We start from the raw sequence: 23,232 nt of genomic DNA on the forward strand, positions 1-23,232 counted from the left end.
TAAACCAAGATTTTTGGAGCAAGAATGTGCCTACACTAAAGACATTTCCCAGGCTCACTTGAAGTTAGGCCTGTTCACCGAGATGTAGGCAAATAGAGTCTTAACAGTTAGCATTTTTAGAGTGAACTAACCAGGAGACCTTGGTTGACCCTAATATCCCTAAAGAGCTAAAACTCCAACCACATCGGCTTACACCTGGGCTTCTTACAAAGAAGAAAGTAACTTTTACGTGTGTAAACCATTACAGTCAGATCATGTTAACTTCTGGTGAAAGGAATTGTTAGTAGGCTACTGGGAGACTTGAGGGTCACTTACCTAACGGATGAGGAAATACAGCTTGCCAGCCCAAACTGGTCTCCCTCTGTTTTTACATTTTATAAAGAAAATTTATTGGAACAGAGACATACCCATTTATTTCAATATATCTTGAGCACTACAATGGCCTGGCTGAACGGCTGCAACAGAGACCACCAGGCCTAAAAAGCATAAATATATTTACTGTCTGAATGGTTTTAGGGAAAAATGGACCAATATTTGATCTAAGGCATTGCTATTCAACATGTGATACACAGATTGGCAGTTTTACTACTATCCAGAAGCTTGTTAAAAATGCAAACTTTTAAGCCCTACTTCATTCCTATTGCATCAGAATCTCCAGTGGCCAGTAGCCAGAGTGATTCTTATACATATCAAAGTCTTCTCTAGTGTTCTAATGTACCTGGGAATCCTGTGTGGAAATGCTGACCCAACATCTGCAGAGGAAAGACCTGAGAGTCTGTCTTACAAACAAGTGCCCAGGTGAAGCCAATGCTGTTCGATGATACTTGTGGTAGCCCTACTCTAAAACTGCTGCAAAATATGCAGTTTTACAAATGAATGAAAGCTCTCCACTTAAAAATTAGTGAGCTACTGAAGGACATTACTCCTGGTATGGGTAAAGAGAACTGAGAACATATTAGAACTAATTAGCACAGTGTGTTCACTAGTAAGGGATTCCCTTAGAAATCTGGCCTCCACTTGTCAAGGATACAAAATACAAAACTTCTACTGATATATGCATATGAACACAGCTGAAACTCCTGCCTCTGAAAGAACACTGTTACGTTATGAGTGTGTCTGAACTGTCATGTGATACTGGCTTTCTTATTAATTATAAATTAGAATTAGTTTACTTTTTATCACTAGTTTCAAGTTGTTTAGCTATCTCTATGAAAATTATTCACATGTACAGCAGTAATATTTTTGACCTAAAATTTTCAAATAAACAAACATGCATAAATTATGCTCATCTCTACTGATAAAGTAGGGCTTCCTTTGTAGGTCAATTGGTAAAGAATCTGCCTGCAATGCAGGAGACCTGGGTTTGAGTCCTGGGTTGGGAAGATTCCCTGGAGAAGGAAATGGCAACCCACTCCAGTATTCTTGCCTGGAGAATCCCAAGGACAGAGGAGCCTGGCGGGCCACATGCCAATTGGGGTTGCAAGAGTCGGACACTACTTAGTAACTACTGATAAAGTAAGAGGTTTTTATAAACTATGCTTTGTCATCAAATTTGCTTTTTCAGTAATATTTCCTTGTTATTACTGGATTGTTTTCCAATAGTAATAAAAAGTATATGAGAAAGAGCGTTTTACTCTGCCTCAGTGAGTTATGGTAATAAATATTTCTTGAAATGTCATTTCAGGAAATTTCTTTTTACATCAAGTGAGACAGCATATGGTATCTCTCTCTTTCATACATATTCATGGTGAAAGTGAGTATTTGGGGGTGTTTCAGTAATTTAAATATCAACACTTCAGAGAAAAGATTACATCCTGAAAAAGATATGTGATGCAAGATTAAGATAAGCCTCAGAAACTGAGGACATAAACAATATTCAGGATGATTTGAGATGGCAAAGAGAACAGAAGAGTTTTAGGAAAACTGAAAATATTCTGTGAGTATAATGGGACACTATACCTGTTCCAGACAACCTTGTCAAAAGCATGCTTTTCATTAGTATTTTGACTCCAAGTAAAATAAACATCTTCAAACTGATTTTGTAAAACAACTCTGATTTAAAGTAAAATATAGAGAAATATAGACAAATAAACAATACCATTTCCCTTTCCTTAGTAAAGATATGAGTGTGAGAATAATCAGTGTTCCCACATTTACTTTCATGATACAGACTTGAAACCCTGCATAATCTGAAATAAAATGACACCATAACTAATTGTATTCTTCTTCTTAACCTCTACCAAAAACCTAAAATGTTACTTTTTAAAATGAAAGTTATACATGTATCCATATGATAATGCCCAAAAATCAGATTCTAGTACAATGCTGCATTGACTTATCTTTAAATAATGGCTTTCAACCTCTAACATTACCTGGAATGCTACCAAACTCATTGAAACACAAAAAAAGTATTTTGTAATGGAGCAATATATATAGAAAGCAGAAGAATGTTCAAAGTAAGATAAAGAGAAGGTCTGTTATCAGGATATGAATAAATGTGTAATGCTCTTATTAGAAAGAAGATCTAATTTGGAGTTAACTGTACAAGTACAATTTAAACAGCTTTTTTTTTAACATTAGAAAAGTCATATTCTCATTAGCTCTTGGGAAAAAAAGGAAACATTATATAAAAGGCACAATCCTATGACATTTAGCACATATAAAATATTGTTCCAATACTCTCATTAAGTGAGCAGGGTTTTCAAATTTTAGTCAATATTTATGGATTATACGTATTCTTCAAGTAGAAAAATATTAACATTTCTTAGCTGGGCAAAAATTCATATATTTTCTAAAATATATATATTATATTACACATACTAGGGCTTCCCTGGTGGCTCAGACGGTAAAGAATCTGCCTGCAATCTGGAAGACTGGGTTTGATCGCTGGGTTGGGAAGATCCCCTGGAGGAGGGCATGGCAACTCACTTCAGTATACTTGCCTGGAGAATCCCCATGAACAGAGGAGCCTGGTGAGCTACAGTCCATGGGGTTGCAAAGAGTTGGACACAACTGAGCGACTAAGCACACAGCATACACAATACTATATGTATAGGTATGCAAAAGATTTTCTGCTACACTTCATAAAGGCTTGAGAAAAAACAAAAAAAGATAAAGAAATTGGAAAACATAAGCTAAATGAAAGGGAGCAATAAATATGAAATAGAAAAAGTGAAACAAATTAATAAAAGAAGATCATCATACAGTCCAACTGTTTTTAAACATGGCTGCTCATTAGAAACACACCTGGAGCTTTGGAGAACAGCAAAACCTGAGCATCTGCATTTTTCAAAAACTTCCAAGACAATTCTGTTACGCATCTGGATTTTGAAAAGTCACTGCAAGTTTTTTAATTAAATGGTAGTTTTAGTGATGTAGAATTCTGTTATTTTCTGTTAACCAAATAGAGAATTTCCTTCAGTATTTATTGTAAAGCTGGTTTGGTGGTGCTGAATTCTTTGACCTTTTGCTTGACTGGAAAGCTTTTGGTTTCTCCATCAAATCTGAACAAGAATCTTACTGGGTAGGATATTCTTGGTTATAGGTTTTTCCCTTTCATCACTTTAAATATATCATGCCATTCCCTTAAGGCTTGTTGAGATTCCCCTGTATGTTATTGGTTGCTTTTCCCTTGTTGCTTTTAATGTTTTATCTTGTCTTTAATTTTCATCATTTTGATTACTACGTGTCTGAGTGTGTTCCTCCTTGGGTTTATTTGATCCATTATTGACTTAGTATGAATAGAATGCTAGATTTCTAATTTATATTTACTCAAAACTGATATAGTTCCATGTATTCTGGCATCTAGTATTACTGCTAAAAATCTAGAAAATTTATTATCTTAGTGATAAAGAAAAATTCTGAATGAGGCTTGAAACTTCTAATCCAATTTTGAGAATACAAAGAAATATTATGTTGTAAAAAGATATAGGAAGTCAACAAGCGATACAGTATTAACTAAAGTACAGATTTTGTTCAAATTTCACAAAATTTTATGTTAGTATTCATTATTTGTTTTCATATCTTAGTCAAGATTCCACATTGTATTTAACTGCATTGAGCAGCTTCAGTCATGTACAACAAATTCTGGTAAATTCTCTTCATTTTTATTCTAGTACAAATATTTTCTAATTTTCCTTATTATAGTCTCTTAGATATACCCATCATGAAAAAGTAGACATTTAATTTCCAAACACATGGGATTTTTAAAAAAGTATCTTTAACATTAATTTTCATTTGATACTAATTTCTCATTTAAATGTTTTCTTCTCTGCAATTATCCCTCTGTGTTTTTTTCAAGCTAACTTTATTGAGGCTTTCAGTGACTCAACGATCTCTCTTGGTAAATGTCATACTGCACTTGAAAATATGTGGGTTATTTTCAAATACCTTTTGATACTGATTTCTAACATAATTCCACAGTGATATATAAACAGCCTTTGTATGATTTCAATACCTTTACACCAAGAAATTTTTGCACTTTGTCTTATGTCCCTTGATATGTTCCAGTGTCTCCTAGTTTATAGTCTATGGAAACTTGAAAAGAATTTGTATCCTACTGTTGTGTGAAAACTGCATGAATCCTAATTATGTTGAAGTGGTTCATAGTGCTTTTCAGGTCTACTATATACTTCCATGTCTCTGTATATTCACTCTGTTAATTTCTGAGAATTTGATACTGAAACTCCAACTAAAAATATTAATTTACTTAAAAAATTATAATATCCCAGTTCATATTTTCATAATTTAAAAAATTAAAAATTAAAAGAAGTTAGCATTTCTTTACTAAATATATATATGATATAAAAAGTTATAGTAACTACATGAAAGTTAAGTAACAAGACAGAAGGTAATTGATTGATGTATGCAAAATATCTCAAGTAATAAAGTAATGAAAACTGCTGCTGCTGCTAAGTCACTTCAGTCGTGTCCGACTCTGTGCGACCCCATAGATGGTAGCCCACCAGGCTCCCCTGTCCCTGGGATTCTCCAGGCAAGAACACTGGAGTGGGTTGCCATTTTCTTCTCCAATGCATGAAAGTGAAAAGTGAAAGTGAAGTCGCTCAGTCATGTCTGACCCTCAGCGACCCCATGGACTGCAGCCTTCCAGGCTCCTCCGTCCGTGGGATTCTCCAGGCAAGACTACTGGAGTGGGGTGCCACTGCCTTCTCCCAGTGAAAACCAGGTGTGGCTAATTAAAGATTCTTTTACATGCTTCTCATTCAAAGTAGGAACTATAACCTTTTCCCTTGAATCCAGGCAGGTTGTGTGACTCTTCTGACCAACAGAATATGACAAAAGTAACAAACTACCAGCTTCCCAATCCAGGCCTTCAGAAACAAAAAGTTTCTACTTCCTATCTCTTAAAATTCTTCATAAATCCAGCTCTGAGAAACACAAGCCACGGGGAAGCCCCTACAAGTGACTTGATTAACAAGTTTGGCTGAAAAACAATATAAGCTGCCAGCCATGTGAGTGATCTATCAAGCCTTTAGAAAATATATTAATTTTTCAGATCTTAGAAAACAGAATGAACGGAGAAAAAAATGGATGGAAGAGAAAGGGGAAAAAATAAAGAAGTAAAGCAGGGAGGGAAGGAGAGGAGAGAGAAATACAGAGTAAGAAAAGGGGAATATTCTCTCCTAGATGCTTTAATCAACTTAAAAAAATTTTTAAATCAAAATACACTGCATGTGATCATTTTTATGGTTGAACACATTTTCATGGGTAAATACAGTTACCTGTAAAATGCTATGTTTCTTAGTTTAAAATGAGAATTAAAAGTATAAAGAATTTGAATAAATATACACACATTTTATTTCAGTATTTTAAAAGTTCCTAAGAATATTATATTTTCTTTATAATTCTCAGTCAAAAATATACCAAATATAAGTTTAGGAATAAATTATGCAGTACAAAATAATCTGGAATACAACCTCATAGGAGCATTGTGAAAAATAAAAAAAATAGTCATGTATAAGAGAGCAACTTATAAGCCATTAAATGATGCAAAAGTATAAATACAGTTATTGTATGTCTAGAAAATCCTCTGCTTCCCTCAACTTTGACTGCTTAAGTATAAATATGGGTGTAAACATAAATATAATATTTATGTAAAACAGGAATAACATGATATATACCATATACTATTCAGGGCTCAAGTCTAGTGTCAATTCTTTTATTAACTCTCCCTTAAACAATCTAGCTGTTAAAAAAAAAAAACCTTAAGAAAATAAAAAAATATAAGCTTCATGAGAATAGGCATAAATGGTTGAAACATTTGAATTAATCTCTTCAGCTTGCCACTACTGACATTTCCAGTAAGTGACCATAAGTACTAATCTAAAATACCATGATAGGTACCTCTTAACATAGCACTGTAATCTTAGGTCTAGAGATTTATCAAAAACATGATTATTCCTGACAGACTTTTCCCAATCTACTTAATTGCTTGGACAAAGAAGTCTAGCAGGCTACAGTCCATGAGTTCGCAGGAGTCGGGCACGACTTAGTGACTAAACCACCACCACCACCACCACTTAATCGCTCATTCAAACTCAAAGAAAATCAAGGGAAAAATTACAGCTTCCAGGAAGAGATAACTTACAGTTACAAAATAGTTAAGTGATTGCAAAGATATATCTATAAAAGACTAAGCAGAATTTACACTGCATTCCTACCATTATGTCAAAACATTAATGACTTCTTTTATCACATTTTCTATCTTTTAATCTTCTTATAGGGCATTTAAAACTGCTGTGGCTTGAATAGTAGTGTCCCCTCAAAATGAACATGCCTCTAACACCCAAGGTAGGAGGTGGGACCTTTTGGAGGTACTTAGCCCTCAAGTATTGGAGAAGGCAGTGGCACCCCACTCCAGTACTCTTGCCTGGAAAATCCCATGGACGGAGAGGACTGGTAGGTTGCAGTCCATGGGGATGCGAAGAGTCGGACATGACTGAAGTGACTTAGCAGCAGCAGCAGCCCTCAAGTATGGAATCAGCACCTTATGAAAGACCCCACAGAGCTGCCTAGCCATTCCCAGCAGGTGCAGATACAATAACAGGTCTTTAACCCAAAGAAGGTCCTCACCTGACCAAGCTGGCACCTTATCTCAGACTTCCAGCCTCCAGAACTATGAGAAATAAATTTCTATTGTTTGTAAGTCACCCAGTATCTGGTATTTTGTTATTGCAGCCAAAAATGGACAAATCTAAGCCAAAATCTTAACATGTTCTAAATGTGTATGAATATGACAAGATAGCTTCCTTTCCTTTATTCCCTCATATCAATGAGAAGCAGTAAGTTGAAAAACTTACCACAGCTTTTAACGTAAGTGTCCATAACTTCAGCACTGATTCCATTTGGCCCATTCTCACTTGGTGCATATTTTCTAAAAAAGTTCTGAAAAGATGTTTATATGTTTACAAATTCAATCCTTTAAACAAATTAGGCATTTCAAATTTGTAAATAATGACAAATAGGTGTCTGGTATAAAACTTTATAAAATGCAGAATTGGGGAAGCATATTCCTCAGGAATCAGTCATATTACTATGCTTATAGTCAGAGACTAAGAAATAAACAAATAAATAAAAGTGTGCTACTTCTATACCACAGGGGAAAACATTAAATAAATGTACTGCTATATCTCATACTTAATTTACCAGTTTGTTTCACATTTCTCCTGAAAGTAAACATGAGAGGCTTTCTGTGAATCATACATTCTCCTAAAAGTGAACATGAATTTTTAAAATAACTTTTTAAGTATAGCCACTGAAATACTGCTACCATTAACAAGCTCAATAAAATTACATTCCAGTACTCAAAATAGTTACAATGCAATGCTAAGACTTTTCAAATTAAGAGGAAATTGACAGAAGATAAACATGAGATACAGACTGAACCAAAGAATTCCAAGGGCACAATTAATACACTAGAGTGTCCAAACAGTCTGGAAATACTGGGGAAAATTGTATACTTTCTTTTCCCCATATTATCAACTAGCCTATTCTTTTACATCTAGATGTTAAAGAAAAATAGACGCAGTATACTATCTGAAAATATAATTAACACTCTATTAAAAAATAAATTTATCCTATGTTTTAAGCTTTTTAAACATTCTATAAGTGAAAAAGAATGTATATCTAGAAAATATAAAGAACTCCTATAAACCAATAAGAAAAAAGACAAAAAAATCCAAGAAAAAAATGGGCAAAATATATGAACAAGCACTTCACAGAAGAAATAAATGGCCTATACACATATTTCACTCAATGTTTTTGGTGATCAGGGGAATGTAAACTAAATAATAATAAATAGCAAAATTTAGAAGCTCGACAATACCAAGATTAAGTAAAGATGAGTAGCAAAGAAAAACAGTTGTTTCCAAAAATAATTATTTTGGTAAACAATTTTTAACTATCTACTAAAGCTGAAGATGAGATAAGCTACAACTTGGCAAAATTATTTACACCGATCACACATGGAATTACGAATCAGGGCACAAACTGTCATTGTCTTTATCTTACAAAATCATAATTGCACAGAACAACATAATAAATGACAACTTTATTAAACAATTACTTCAGTTAGAACCTGTGTTCAAGCTCTGTATACATTTCATGTCATCTTCAGAAGAATTCTATAGCTAAGTACTCTTATTACCCCAATTTTATAGATACAAAAACTGAGACTTAAAGCGTATGTTAGGAGGTCCCCTAGACCTCTGACAGATTTGATCTGTTAGACAGGGTCACAGACTCAGCTTACAGCTGTACCACTAGTAAGGTGTATTACAGCAGAAGTAAACGCAACGGAATCAACATGGAGAAGACACACAGGCAAAGCCTGTGAATTACATGTGAATCCTCCTTGTTCTCTTCTGAAGGGATACACTGAGCTTATTTCCTGAGGGCTGCTCATACAGGCACCCTCTATAGTCTATTTAGTCCAGCAACTATCAAAATTCTAGAAGGGAGGCCGGTTGATTCCTATAAATCATATTATTTGTACAAAGAGTCTAGGTATGTGAACCACCCTTATGAGTTCCTACTGAAAGCCAAATACCAGCTCAAGGCTAACCTGTTTGCAAGGTTACTCAAAATATAGATAGAAAGCCACAGAGCCCAACTTCAAACTCTGGCATTTTGATGTTTCGTGTCTAAGTTTTTAAGCAACTGAGCACAACTGTACCTTGAACCAAACAATAGAATCAACCTCTTGTTTTGTTAAGAAATCAGAGTAAAGTCTTTCTGAAAGTCTGAACTCCACACTGAATTACTGGGACACTCGAAACTGAGAAACACAAAAACATAGTACAGTAAATATCCTTTATCAAGCCCTTCACTGTATGATTTTTCATCTCAGGCATATCAATTTTTTCTGTGTGAATTACATACATTTTTCATAGGAAAAAAGAAAAATTACATTCAAAAGATAACAAAAGTAAACTATTAACATGAAGTAAGAATTTTGCAATAAACACTAATTCACGATTTTAAAATATAAAAACAATTTCAAATATATATATGGCTTAGTACAACTTGCCTTTTCTTATCTTAAAGGAGAATAATGATTTTGGAGAGGGAGGGTGGGGAAAAAGGTCTTAAAAAACATAATTATGTAAAACATGTTACGACAAGAATATCACTGTAGCCTTGTTCTGAATAACAACAAAAACTGGAAATAATCAGAACGTTCACTGATGGCTACATAAATCATAATATTTCCATACTTTGCAATATAATGTAACCATAAACTTCAAAAAAATTCCTGATCGCCTATTATGTGCCAGGCAAAGTTTAAGGAACTGAACATCTATCTACCTTGGAAACATTTCCAACTGTTAGCATTGTTTAATTCTTTGGAAAAAAAAACAACTTGAGGGAAGAAAAGTGAGAAAAAGAGACTGTCATTTCTAAAACTCTATGTACTTTTTATAGAGACTGAAACTTTTCTAAGAAGAAATATTCATGAAATTTATAAATCATTAAAATAGATATTATACCTGAATGCTTCCTTCTGTATCAAGAACTTCAGCAACAGGAACTGATTGGATAAACTGCATGAAGCCTACACAGAAATAGACATATTGTATTAAGCACAGCTTTTGGTTAAGCCACTGGAAGGACTTGCTGAAGCTGAAGCTCACTTAGGCCACCTGATGTGAAGAGCCCCCTCTGTTGGAAAAGACTTTGATGCTGGGAACACTGAAGGCAGGAGAAGGAGGTAGCAGAGGATGATATGGTTAGATAGCATCATTGACTCAATAGACATGAATTTGAGCAAACTCAGAGAGAGAGTGGAGAACAGAGGAGCCTGGTGTGCTGTAGTCTATGGGATCGCAAAGTCAGACATGACTGAATGACAAAACAATATTGGTTAAGCAATAAAGATTCTGTTAAGAATAGTCTTCATTTGCAAATGTACACAATACAAACTTATTAGCTTAAAGAGGTCTATAAACATTGTATTTAGTAATATATTGGCATTTACATCATAGTAACTACACGGAAACATATAAAAAAATTAAGCTGAAAATCTGTATGTTTCTCTAGGCCAATTTCTATTATTATATACAGGAACACAAAGTAATAAGGTTCAGTTCAGTTGTTACTCAGTCATGTTCGACTCTTTGCAACCCCATAGACTGCAGCACACCAGGCTTCCTTTCCATCACCAACTCCCAGAGCTTGCTTAAACTCATGTTCACTGAGTCGGTGATACCATCCAACCATCTTGTCCTATGTCATTCCCTTCTCCTCCTGCCTTCAATCTTTCCCAGCATCAGGGTCTTTTCCAATGAGTCAGTGCTTTGTATCAGGTGGCCAAAGTATTGGAGTTTCAGCTTCAGCATCAATCCTTCTAATGAATATTCAGGACTGATTTCCTTTAGGATTGACTGGTTTGATATCCTTGCAGTCCAAGGGACTCTCAAGAGTCTTCTCCAACACCACAGTTCAAAAGCATCAATTCTTTGGTGCATGGCTTTCTTTATAGTTCAACTCTCACATACATACATGACTACTGGTAAAACCATAGCTTTGACTAGACGGACCTTTGTCGGCAAAGTAATGTCTCTGCTTTTTAATATGCTGTCTCGGTTGGTCATAGTTTTTCTTCCAAGAGGCAAGCATCTTTTAATTTCATGGCTGCAGTCACCATCTGCAGCGATTTTGGAGCCCCCCAAAATAAAGTCTCTCACTGTTTTCATTTTTTCCCCATCTATTTGCCATGAAGTGATGGGACTGGATCCCATGATCTTTGTTTGTTGAATGTAAGCCAGATTTTTCATTCTCCTCTTTTACTTCAATCAAGAGACTCTTTAGTTCCTCTTCGCTTTCTGCCATAAAGGTGGTGTCATCTGCATATCTGAGGTTATTGATATTTCTCTCCCAGCAATCTTGATTCCAGCTTGTGCTTCATCCAGCCCAGCATTTCCCATGATGTACTCTGCATGTAAGTTAAGTAAGTGAAGTGAAGTGAAGTCGCTCAGTCGTGTCCAACTCTTTGTGACCCTGTGGACTGTAGCCTACCAGGCTTCTCTGTCCATGGGATTCTCCAGGCAAGAGTAGTGGAGTGGGTTGCCATTTCCTTCTCCAGGGGAGTTAACAAGATGACAAAATACAGCCTTGACACACTCCTTTCCCAATTTGGAACCAGCCCATTGTTTCACATCTGGTTTTAACTGCTGCTTCTTGACCTGTATACACATTTCTCAAGAAGGTAAGGCGGTCTCATATTCCCATCTCTTTCAGAATTTTCCAGTTTGTTGTGATCCACACAGTCAAAGGCTCTGGCATAGTCAATAAAGCAGAAATAGGTATTTTTCTTGAACTCTCTTGCCTTTTCTACAATCCAGTGGATTTTGACAATTTGATCTCTGGTTCCTCTGCCTTTTTTAAATCCAGCTTGAATGTCGGGAAGTTCTCAGTTCATGTATTTTTGAAGCCTCACTGGGAGAATTTTGAGCATTACTTTGCTAGCATGTGAGATGAATACAATATTTTGTGGTAGTTTGAACATTCTTTGGCATTGCCTTTCTTTGGGATTGGAATGAAAACCAATCTTTTCCAGTCCTGACCATTGCTGAGTTTTCCAAATTTGCTGGCATATTGAGTGTAGCACTTTCACAGCATCATCTTTTAGGACTTGAAATAGCTCAACTGGAATTCCATCACCTCTAATAATTTTCTTTGTAGTGATGCTTCCTAAGGCCCACCTGACTTCATATTCCAGGATGTCTGGCTTTAGGTGAGTGATTACACCAACGTGGTTATCTGGGTCATTAAGATCTTTTTTGTGTAGTTCTTTTGTGTATTCTTACCACCTCTTCTCAATATCTTCTGCTTGTTAGGTCCATACCATTTCTGTCCTTTATTGTGCCCATCTTTGCATGAAATGGTCCCTTGATATCTCTAATTTTCTTGAAGAGATCGCTAGTCCTTCCCATTCTATTGTTTTCCTCTATTTCTTTGCACTGATCACTGAGGAAGACTTTCTTATCTCTCCTTGCTGTTCTTTGAAACTCTGCATTCATATGGGTATATCTTTCGTTTTCCTTTGCCTTTCATGTCTCTTCTTTTCTCAGCTATTTGTATGGCCTCCTCGGACAACCATTTTGGCTTTTTGCATTTCTTTTTCTTGGGGATGGTCTCGATCACAGCTTCCTGTACAATGTTAGAACCTGTGTCCACAGTTCTTCAGGCACTCTATTTATCAGATCAGTAACAGGGTAAGGGTTCTTAAATTTGGCATAAAATTTCTTTCTGCAGTTTTACAACACGTCAATTAAAATTCTAAATGAAAAATCACTTTAAGAAATCTGAAATTGTGGCATTTCAGAATATCAATCACCTAACCCTAAAATTATAGTATATTCATTGGCTTTCTTTGTGTAATACTCTATCTTCTGCCATTCCCTGGAAATGCTATGAGAGGGAAGTATAAATCCCCTACCTGAACTACGACAAAGAAGGGGAGGGGGATAGTATACATGAGAATAAGGATAAAAATTAAGCCTGTAAGTAAGTCCAGGGACAACAAAAGAAGTATAAAACTATAAATCTGTGAAAAAAAAAATCAAAGTTGAATGATGGAAATATTTCAGAATCATAAACAACTATGATCTGGTTTTGGTAAGCCTTACATTATAATTGGGCTGCCCTAGTGGCTCAGTGGTAAAGAATCTGTCTGCCAATGCAAGAGAAACAAATTCAATCCCTGGGCAGGAAGATCCTCTGGAGAAGAAAATGGCAACCGTCTCCAGTAGTCGTATCTGGGAAATCCCATGGACAGAGGAGCCTGGAAGGCTACAGTCTGTGGGGTTGCAAAGAGTCAGACATGACTAAGTGACCAAACAATGACACATTATAATTATCTGCATGCAAATTAGGAGACTGTGCATTACTTTAGAGTAAGAAACATCTCATTTATTCCCATATGATAAATACCGAATAGTCTGCATCAATGCATTTAACATATATTTGTAGTTTTTCTACTAGGTAGCAAGAATTTTGCAGGTAAGCAAAAACAGCGCTTTGACCTGCTTTCAAATATCTCACAAGTTTGCAAATTTTATTGGAATAAATGCTATGAATGAAAGGACACTATGAAAAGGAACAGTAAAGGGAGACCTATATTACAATACGGATCAGAGGGCCTCTGACATCTGAACTGTATTTTGAAGGATAATAAGATGCATAAATAAGGCAGAAAGAATATTAAAGATAACAATAATATAAGGCTCAAAAGAGCATGGTACATTTGCAAAAATGGAAGGTGGATGGTGTCGCTAAAGTCTAAGAAGCAAGGAGAGTGGAAAAAAGAGGTGTAACAGAGAGGTATGGAGGTATGTTATACCACTCAAGAACTTGTAAACTAAGCTAATGCTTTTGTCTCAGTCCCAGGAGCAAATAAAAGCTAAGTAAATCAATTTATGTAGGATAGTAATAGAACATATAAGAAATTAAACTGCCAGAAAGATTTGGAAGTAACAAGGAGAAGGGCAGAAGGCCTAAAATAAAACAAGTACTTGTTTCTCCAAAGTACCTAATCTAAGGGTAAGAAGCTCTAAGAGTAACAAGATTATAAAAGTTACAATACACATTAGGCAAGCATTCTGAGGGAATCTTCCGCCAAACTTCCAGAGGTTACTCAATCTCAGAAAGAGTTAGACATATATATTAAAAAAAAAAAAAAAAATCAATGAATAAAAGCAACATCATCTGATGAGTGGTTTGCATAAGCACGGCACAATACAAAGCCTCTCTAGGTTTTAGTAACTCTCAATAATGATTATATGCAGAGTACATCACATGAAATGCCAAGCTGGATGAGTCACAAGTTGGAATCAAGATTGCCAGAAGAAATCTCAACAGCCTCAGATATGCAGATGATACAACTGTAAAGGCAGAAAGTGAGGAGGAACTAAAGAGCCTCTTGATTAGGGTTAAAGAGAGTGAAAAAAGTAGCTTGAAACTCAACATTCAAATAACTAAGATCATGGCATCTGGTCCTATCACATCATGGTAAATAGAAAGGGAAAAAGTTGAAGCAGAGACAGTTTTTATTTTCTTGTGCTCCAAAATCACTGCAGATGGTGACTGCACCCATGAAATTAAAAGTTGTTTGCTGTTTGGAAGGAAAGTTATGACAAATCTAGACAGCGTAATAAAAAGCAGAGACATCAAAGACAAAGGTCTATATAGACAAAGCTATGGTTTTTCCAGTAGTCATGTAGGGATGTGATGGACCACAAAGAAGGCTGAGTTCCAAAGAACTGATGCTTTCGAATTTTGGTGTGGGAGAAGATTCCTGAGAATCCCTTTTACTGTAGAGAGATCAAACCAGTCAATCCTAATGGAAATCAACCCTGAATATTCATTGGAAGGACTGATGCTGAAGCTGAAGCTCCAATACTTTGGCTACTTCATGTGAAGAGCCAGCTCACTGGAAAAGACACTGATGCTAGGAAAAGATTGAAAGCAAAAGGAGAAGGGTGCAGCAGAGGATGAGATGGTTAGATAGCATCACAAACTCAACAGACACAAACCTAAGCAAACTCCAGGACATAGTGGAGGACGGAGGAAGGAGCCTGGTATGTTGCAGTGAATTAGGTCGCAAAGAGTTGAACATGACTTAGTAACTGAACAATAACAAAAAAAATTATGATTTCAGATACAAATCACCACAGAAGAAAACTACTGTGGTTTGGAAACAGTTTTGAATCCAAAGAAATATATCATAAAGGTTCTCATTTTTTTTCCCAAATACGCTGTTTAATGATTTCAAGAGGTATAAAAAGAAAGGGAGGGAGGGAAGGTAGACAGGTCGCCAGGAAGGCCTGACTGGTCTTCAGTGTTACAAATGAGTTCAATCCCTAATGTTCTTAACAACTTCCAATTTAAAAAGGAAAAATATACTCATTGGACACTGAATAAATAATTGTTAAAAAATAAACTTACCATGCTTTGTACTAGTGGCTAATACTTTGTAGGGCGTCAACTTCAAATCCAGATTTTCTTTTCGTAGAAGCTAAGATCAAAAGTTATATTAAACAAATGAAAAGAATGTTATGAAACAGTTTTGTAGTAAGTATTATAGCAGTTTAATACATCTCTTTATCTTTTTCTAAATCACTGTCAGTTTTCACTGATAGAGGGTTCCTCCTAAGGATTTATGCAGGCCTTACTGGCCATGAAGTATTTTATGACTCCAAATAAGGAAATGAAAGCAAATATGTTTCTTTAAAATCCATGGACAGAAACAGGATTTAAGAAAGAAGATTTAATTGACTAAGAGGAAGAAAATTACTAAATCCAACACTGAAAGAACTGTGAAAAAGTTTTTATAAAAAGGAACACATGCAGTTTCATTTTATACTCATCTTAAGAGCCATCTACAGTAATACAATAACAACTACATTTGTTCAAGATCAAGTGGAGATTGTTCAGCTCTCCAGGATTGTACCTGAATGTTATATAATTCTGGGTACATGTAATTCTGTATCCATGCATAGCATATCCACTAAACCATTGATTTCTGAAATGAAAACATGTTTCCTACCAACATAAGATTATCCTCACCTTGTCCATGAGTGAAATGATTTGGAGAATAAGTTGATCTTGGCGTAAATCATCCCCATGCTTAAATATAACTGGATATTTGCCTCCATCTTCAGTCTTAAAGAATAACTGTGCAGGCATAAGAGCACTCTGGAAATAAAAATATTATTTTCAAATTATATAAGATGGAAATGTAGAGAAACCTATAATAATCTAAGGAAAAGAAATGAGTCTGACAAATCAAATAATATTAGTTTCTATAGACCATGAGAAATAATAGCATAAAAAGTATCAGATAGAGGGATGAACAGGTGTGTGAAAAAAAAAAGTACAGTAAAATGTTACTAACAGAATTGAAGAAGTGAGTGTATAGTTGTTTACTGTGAAAGCCTTTCAACTTTGCTGTATGTTTGAAAACTTCACTATAAAATGTAGGGGAAAGGCATCAAAAATCCTCCAAAGAATTTAAGTTTAGAAACTACAATCTCTAGTGAATTAAAACTTCAAATAGTTGTAGTATCCTTTGATCACCTGAGGGTAAATATATTTTATCCCTGTGCCCTACTCACAAACGCTCAAGAAAACAACTGGAAGCAAAATTCCTAAAGATAAATGATAAGCAAGATGTTCTTTGTTGCAACTTCCCTATTCCAATTTGGACCTGATTTTGAAATTTAGGGTACATCTGAAATCTAGTGTAAACATATGACAATCTAAGGATAACTAGGGCACTAATCTCAGTGCCTTAAGGGGCTCACTCCCCACAGAGATCTAGCTTTTGTTCTTAAGCTAGGGTCTAACAAAATACTGTCTAAAAATATTGAAAACTAAGTCCATAACCTTTTCAGCTCTAAGGAGTTCATAGAAGGGCAACAAGAATTCACGGATTCTGCTACAACTCTGTGTAGACATTTCAGTGTATGTACAAGCATTACGGGTAACTTTCTAAAATATCCAATCCATCACTTTCATTGGACTCTTAAACTCATGACCCCCAAATGGTTAAGAATTATAATCCTAGAGTTATGCAGTAAATGCCCTAGAACCATTAGTCCTAAACTCCAATTCAGAATTTTCAAGAATGTCCACTTATTTAATAAAGGCTAGAAGAAAAAATTCAGAATTAAACATTAGGATTAAAAAGATATCCCATGATATCTTACTGACCATCTATACTTTGTATATATGACATTATAAAATTATTTAAGGAAAAAAAATGGATCCAGAATCTACCTAACAATGATGACAGATTCTCATACTGCACTCTTACAACTCCGGCTCTATGTCTTAAACATTCTTTTTCATCCTGTTTGCTAAAAAATGATAAAATACTGTTCTTGGTTAGTCCTAAAGGGAATGAGAATATTAGAAGCAGATCTTATTTGGGAGTTCTACTGGAGAAGGCAATGGCAGCCCACTCCAGTACTCTTGCCTGGAAAATCCCATGGACGAAGGAGCCTGGTAGGCTGCAGTCCATGGGGTCGCTAAGAGTCGGACATGACTGAGTGACTTCACTTTCACTTTTCACTTTCCTGCATTGGAGAAGGAAATGGCAACCCACTCCAGTGTTCTTGCCTGGAGAATCCCAGGGATGGGGGACCCTGCTGGGCTGCCGTCTATGGGGTCGCACAGAGTCGAACACGACTGAAGTAACTTAGCAGCATGAACTAAGAAATACTTGCATTCTCTCTCCTATAACCAGCATCTTTTTAATTGCAGGTTTATAACTCAATGCATCTTAAAACCAACTACACAGGTTGCAAACAACACTTAAAAACTGATGCAATAGAATAATTTTTAGAAGAATAGACACTATCAGTCCATAAGATGCAGTAAGGTTAAAGTACTGCTTTTTGAAACATATTGCAGTTGTGCATGCTGGGCTGCCAAAGGCTGCCTTTCAAATCACACCCTTAAAAAAAATCTGAATTATTTCTTATTGTAATCATAACCTTTTTAAAATATATCCAAAGGAGAGATCTATGAGGCCTTTCTTACCCAATAGAAAGTAATATTCCAATGCAACTTCCCCCTTTTCCAACCCTAGAATCAGACAACCTACAACATCATGTCTCAATGAAGCTTCACAAGGAATGATCTCAGCCCTTTGGTCTGCTTAGAGAAGGCAGCTGCCTCCAGTCCTTTCTAACTATCCAAGTGGTGGCCAGCCAAAAGAAAGCCAGGTACATGCTGTTATGGACTAAAGAGAATTACCACTTAAAAAGATAAGAAAATATTTAAGTCATAGGAACAGATACCAAATTGAAAAATTTTATAAAAGGGTAACTGGAATTCTTATCTAATCACAGGAACTTATAAAGTAAATGCCTAAGTGTGCAATTCAATTTATTTTTTAAGCTTACATGGGAAAAGACAGGTGTGGCTCTGATTAATAAATAGTTGAAAGAATTAAATATTTAAAAACCCAGTGATATAAAAATACTTCATACATTTCACATAAAAATGTCCACAGGTATTACAAAAAGATCTTAAAACACAGATAAATAAAAGGCATTTTTTCCCAAAAGTAGAGTCTCTGATACAGCTTTAAAGAATCAGCTCCAGTCATAGATATAAAAGATCCACCACAATTACCTTAAACAATGTAGCTGTTTCTGGAATTATTCCTCTAATTTTCACCTGAGGTTCTAAAGGCAGTGGGATGAGTTCCACATCGGACAAGTTCATCTTTTCATTGTCTCCAAGCAATGCCTGTAGTCTCTCATTCTAGGAGAACAAGTTATAAAGTACTAATTAGGTTACAATGGAAAAGTGACTTTTAAAGCATATGCTAAGGATGTAAAAGACTGATAACATTAACGTTAAAATATCTGCAAAGCACCATCAAAGTCTATGTGAAGTAACATAACATAAAGGAGTTAGTATGTGTGAGAGAAAAGCACTTATAATCCACCTGACAATAACAGCAGCACACTTTGTAAGGCACGATCCCCTGACCTATGAAATGCTGGACTCTCAGAGGTCAGGGAGTATGTTTCTCTTGCTGCAACTGAGAATCAGGGATATTCTCAGGCTGGACTTAAAGATATAATTTCTGCTTTAAAAGGACTTATGAAGTCACAAAGAGACTAATGTTGTTTGAAGCTTAATATCACATGACCAGATATTAAGCAAGAATTTTATTAGCTGTTTCACTGTGTATTTTGGGTTTAAAAAGTAAACTCAATTTACTTGGAGGAACTTGGACCCTACATTTTACTATTCATTGATTCTATTTGATGAAACTTTTACTAAGATATCAGGTTCAGTTCAGTTGCGTCCGACTCTGTGACCCCATGGACTGCAACATGCTAGGCTTCCATATCCATCACCAACTCCGAGGGCTTGCTCAAACTCTTATAATCATTTACTCATTTTCTTTAGCTCACATACATACTGCATTAAGCCAAGATTTCAGAAACTGAGCAGTTCAAGTCATGATGAAACAGTCTTCTCACTTAGCAGCATCTATAATGTTTAGACCAAGCCCACCTATTCAATTTCAAAAGGACAATCTATTTTCTTGGAAAGCTGTGAGAGAGAGAGAGAGATTGAGAGTGTGTGTGTGTGCGCATGTGTGCATGCTCAGTCTGTCCAACTCTTTGCAACCTCATGGACTGTAGCCCACCAGGCTGCTCTGTCCAGGGAACCCACCTTCCTTGCATCTCCTGCATTAGCAGGCAGATTCTTTACCACTTGCACCACTTGGGGAACCTTGTGAGTCTAGCATTCTTTAAATAGGTAAGCTCGTTTTCACGGGGAGAAAACTTAACTAAATACACTGCACTTCTTCCTATTTCTCAAACATGTCACACATGCTCCCACATCAGGGCCTTTGTGCTTGCCGTTCCTCTTGCTGAAACAGTCTTCTCTAGATATTCACATGGTGTGCTCCCCAACTTGCTTCAGGTTTTTGTCCAAATGTCAACTCTTAGTGAGACCCTCATGATCATTCCATTGAGAAATGAAACACTGCCTTAATACTTGAACCAGGCACTACCTATTCCCCTTTCCTGCTTTATTTTCCTCAATAGCATAAGACACTATATAGCATATAATATATTTTATTTATTTTGTTAACTTTTCCCTCCAACAGGAATGTAAGTTCCTTACATTATAAAGGGTAGGGATTTTTATATTCACCATTGTATCCCAGACTCTAAAAGAGTGCTTGGCACACAGTAGACATGCAATATATTTTTACAGAATATATATTATAATCTAAAGAATTATAAAGTAAAAGAGAATATTTAATATCAAAATAAAAGCTTTAATCTGTTTTTAAATGTGGAATTAATGTATTTTTATTAGAACTCAAACATCTAGATTCAAAGATGTCAATCAAGAGAATTTTTCCTAAATGATATCAGCAAAGGAAAGAAGGTAGCAACAATATTAGTATCTGTTTTACCATCTGAAACCTAACTCATGGATTCCCTTGTGACACATTTACCACTGTTGGACTCACCAAGACAAGTCTCTCCCAACTTCATTATGAGGGATGGAAAAGCATTACATGTGATTTTAAATTATTAACTGTAGCCATTTCATTATTCCTGGTAATAACACAAACAATGGTGGTGGAGCATCATCTTGGCCTTGCACTAAAATGTGGGGCCATGTTTCTATTAAAACTATGTAAATAAAAACTAAGTTTGTCTTTTATTATCATCATGAAAAAAATGTCTGAAAAGAGTTTTAGCCAATGTTAACACTACATTTGGGACTGTCTGATTTAAAACACAGGCAAAACAATATGTGTTCTGCAGTATGTGGCAAATACAAGGCTGTGAAGGCTGAAAGTGGTGAGAAAACTGCAGAAGAAAAATTTGAAGCTAACAGAGGTTGGCTCATGAGGTTTAAGGAAAGAAGTCATCTCCATAGCATGAAAATGCAAGATGAAGCAGCAAGTGCAGATGTAGAAGATGCAGCAAGGTTATCCACAGAATCTGGCAAAAATAATTAACAGAAGTTGCTACTACACTAAACAACAGATTTTTCACTGCAGATGACACAGCCTTTTATTGGAAGAATGCCATCTAGGACTTTCATAGCTCGAAAGGAGAAGTCAATGCCTGGCTTCAAAGCTTCAAAGGGCAGGCTGATGCTCTGGTTAGGGGCTGAAGTTGAAGCCAACACTTATCTACCATTTCAAAAATCCTAAGGCCCTTAAGAGTTACGCTAAATCAATTGCTTGCTCTTAAATGAAGAACAAAGCCTGCATGGTAACACATCTGTTTACAACATGGTTTCCTGAATATTTTAAGCCCACTGTTGAGATCTACTGGTCACCTAAGAGTTCTGGTGAAGGTGTACAGTGAGATTAATGTTGTTAATCTGCCTGCAATGCAAGAGACCCAGGTTTGATCCCTGGGTCAGAAAGATCTGCGAGAAAAGGAAATGGCAACCTACTTCAGTATTCTTACCTGGGAAATCCCATGGACAGAGGAGACTGGCAGGCTACAATCCATGGGATCACAAAGAGTCGGATATGACTTAGTGACTAAACCACCAGCTCTAAGCATAAACAGAAAGCAAAGCCAGAAGGTTTACCTTTTTCTTACGATTTCCACTTTCACGCTGCACTGCCTTCATTAGGTGCACCAGCCGATCTACAAAAGTCTGTTGTGCAGCCAGCAGAGAACGCATAACTCTGACAGACTTATCACCCTGAAGGAATTCAAAGGAAAGAAGAGTTAATTCTATGTAGCATAATGATCAGTTTCTTCAATAGCATGGGTGACCTTTATTTATTATTTAATAACTACAAACTTCAACACAAAGTAATATTGAAAAAAAATATTGATTCAGAGATAATGAGAAGCCTGTTATCTTCAGTTCAGTTCAGTCGCTCAGTTGTGTCTGACTCTTTGCGACCCCATGAATCGCAGCACGCCAGGCCTCCCTGTCCATCACCAACTCCCGGAGTTCACTCTGAGTCGTGTCCATCGAGTCAGTGATGCCATCCTGCCATCTCATCCTCTGTCGTCTCCTTCTCCTCCTGCCCCCAATCCCTCCCAGCATCAAGGTCTTCTCCAATGAGTCAACTCTTCTCATGAGGTGGCCAAAGTACTGGAGTTTCAGCTTTAGCATCATTCCTTCCAAAGAAATCCCAGGGTTGATCTCCTTCAGAATATACTAGTTGGATCTCCTTGCAGTCCAAGGGACTCTCAAGAGTCTTCTCCAACACCACAGTTCAAAAGCATCAATTCTTTGGCGCTCAGCCTTCTTCACAGTCCAACTCTCACATCCATATATGACCACAGGAAAAACCATAGCCTTGACTAGATGGACCTTAGTCGGCAAAGTAATGTCTCTGCTTTTGAATATGCTATCTAGGTTGGTCATAACTTTTCTTCCAAGGAGTAAGCGTCTTTTAATTTCATGGCTGCAGTCACCATCTGCAGTGATTCTGGAGCCCAAAAAAATAAAGTCTGACACTGTTTCCACTGTTTCCCCATCTATTTCCCATGGAGTGATGGGACCGGATGCCATGATTTTCGTTTTCTGAATGATGAGCTTTAAGCCAAATTTTTCACTCTCCTCTTTTACTTTCATCAACAGGCTTTTTAGTTCCTCTTCACTTTCTGCCGTAAGGGTGGTGTCATCTGCATATCTGAGGTTATTGATATTTCTCCCAGCAATCTTGATTCCAGCTTGTGTTTCTTCCAGTCCAGCGTTTCTCATGATGTACTCTGCATATAAGTTAAATTAGCAGGGTGACAATATACAGCCTTGATGTACTCCTTTTCCTATTTGTAACCAGTCTGTTGTTCCATGTCCAGTTCTAACTGTTGCTTCCTGGCCTGCATACAGATTTCTCAAGAGGCAGGTTAGGTGGTCTGGTGTTTCCATCTCTTTCAGGATTTTCCACAGTTTAAAATATTTGAGTCGTCAGTGAATACTAATCTATGAAAAATTGCATGTTTTTTCCCATGTGAAAGTGTGTGACAAGACAGAATTTACTGACCCAAAGTGTATTCACTGACTGATTCAATAAATATCTGGACGCTTATAATTCCTTGAAAAATGTTCTGGGCATATAGTAGAAACAATATTATCTTCAAGGAACAAATTAAATCCTTAAAAGAAAGTTCTCAAATAGCAATATAATATGCTAGCTTAGTAAAATAAAAGCCATAAAACCAATGCTATGAAGTCTTAATG

At 36.2% G+C, this 23,232-nt stretch overlaps 1 protein-coding gene across 1 annotated transcript in view; it reads right to left on the reverse strand.

Moving 5' to 3' along the window:
* PIK3C3 (phosphatidylinositol 3-kinase catalytic subunit type 3) overlaps positions 1 to 23,232 on the reverse strand; it is a 163,950-nt gene that overhangs the window by 36,572 nt on the left and 104,146 nt on the right. Inside the window, exons 15-20 of the mRNA XM_068993631.1 lie at positions 21,619 to 21,735; positions 18,661 to 18,792; positions 16,087 to 16,215; positions 15,466 to 15,535; positions 10,008 to 10,072; positions 7,320 to 7,404 (exon numbers count right to left, since the gene is read on the reverse strand). Coding sequence (XP_068849732.1) covers positions 7,320 to 7,404; positions 10,008 to 10,072; positions 15,466 to 15,535; positions 16,087 to 16,215; positions 18,661 to 18,792; positions 21,619 to 21,735 — 598 coding nt within the window. The remainder of the gene's footprint in view (positions 1 to 7,319; positions 7,405 to 10,007; positions 10,073 to 15,465; positions 15,536 to 16,086; positions 16,216 to 18,660; positions 18,793 to 21,618; positions 21,736 to 23,232) is intronic.

This window comes from Capricornis sumatraensis, chromosome 21 (genome assembly GCF_032405125.1).
Source record: "Capricornis sumatraensis isolate serow.1 chromosome 21, serow.2, whole genome shotgun sequence".
NCBI lineage: Eukaryota > Metazoa > Chordata > Mammalia > Artiodactyla > Bovidae > Capricornis > Capricornis sumatraensis.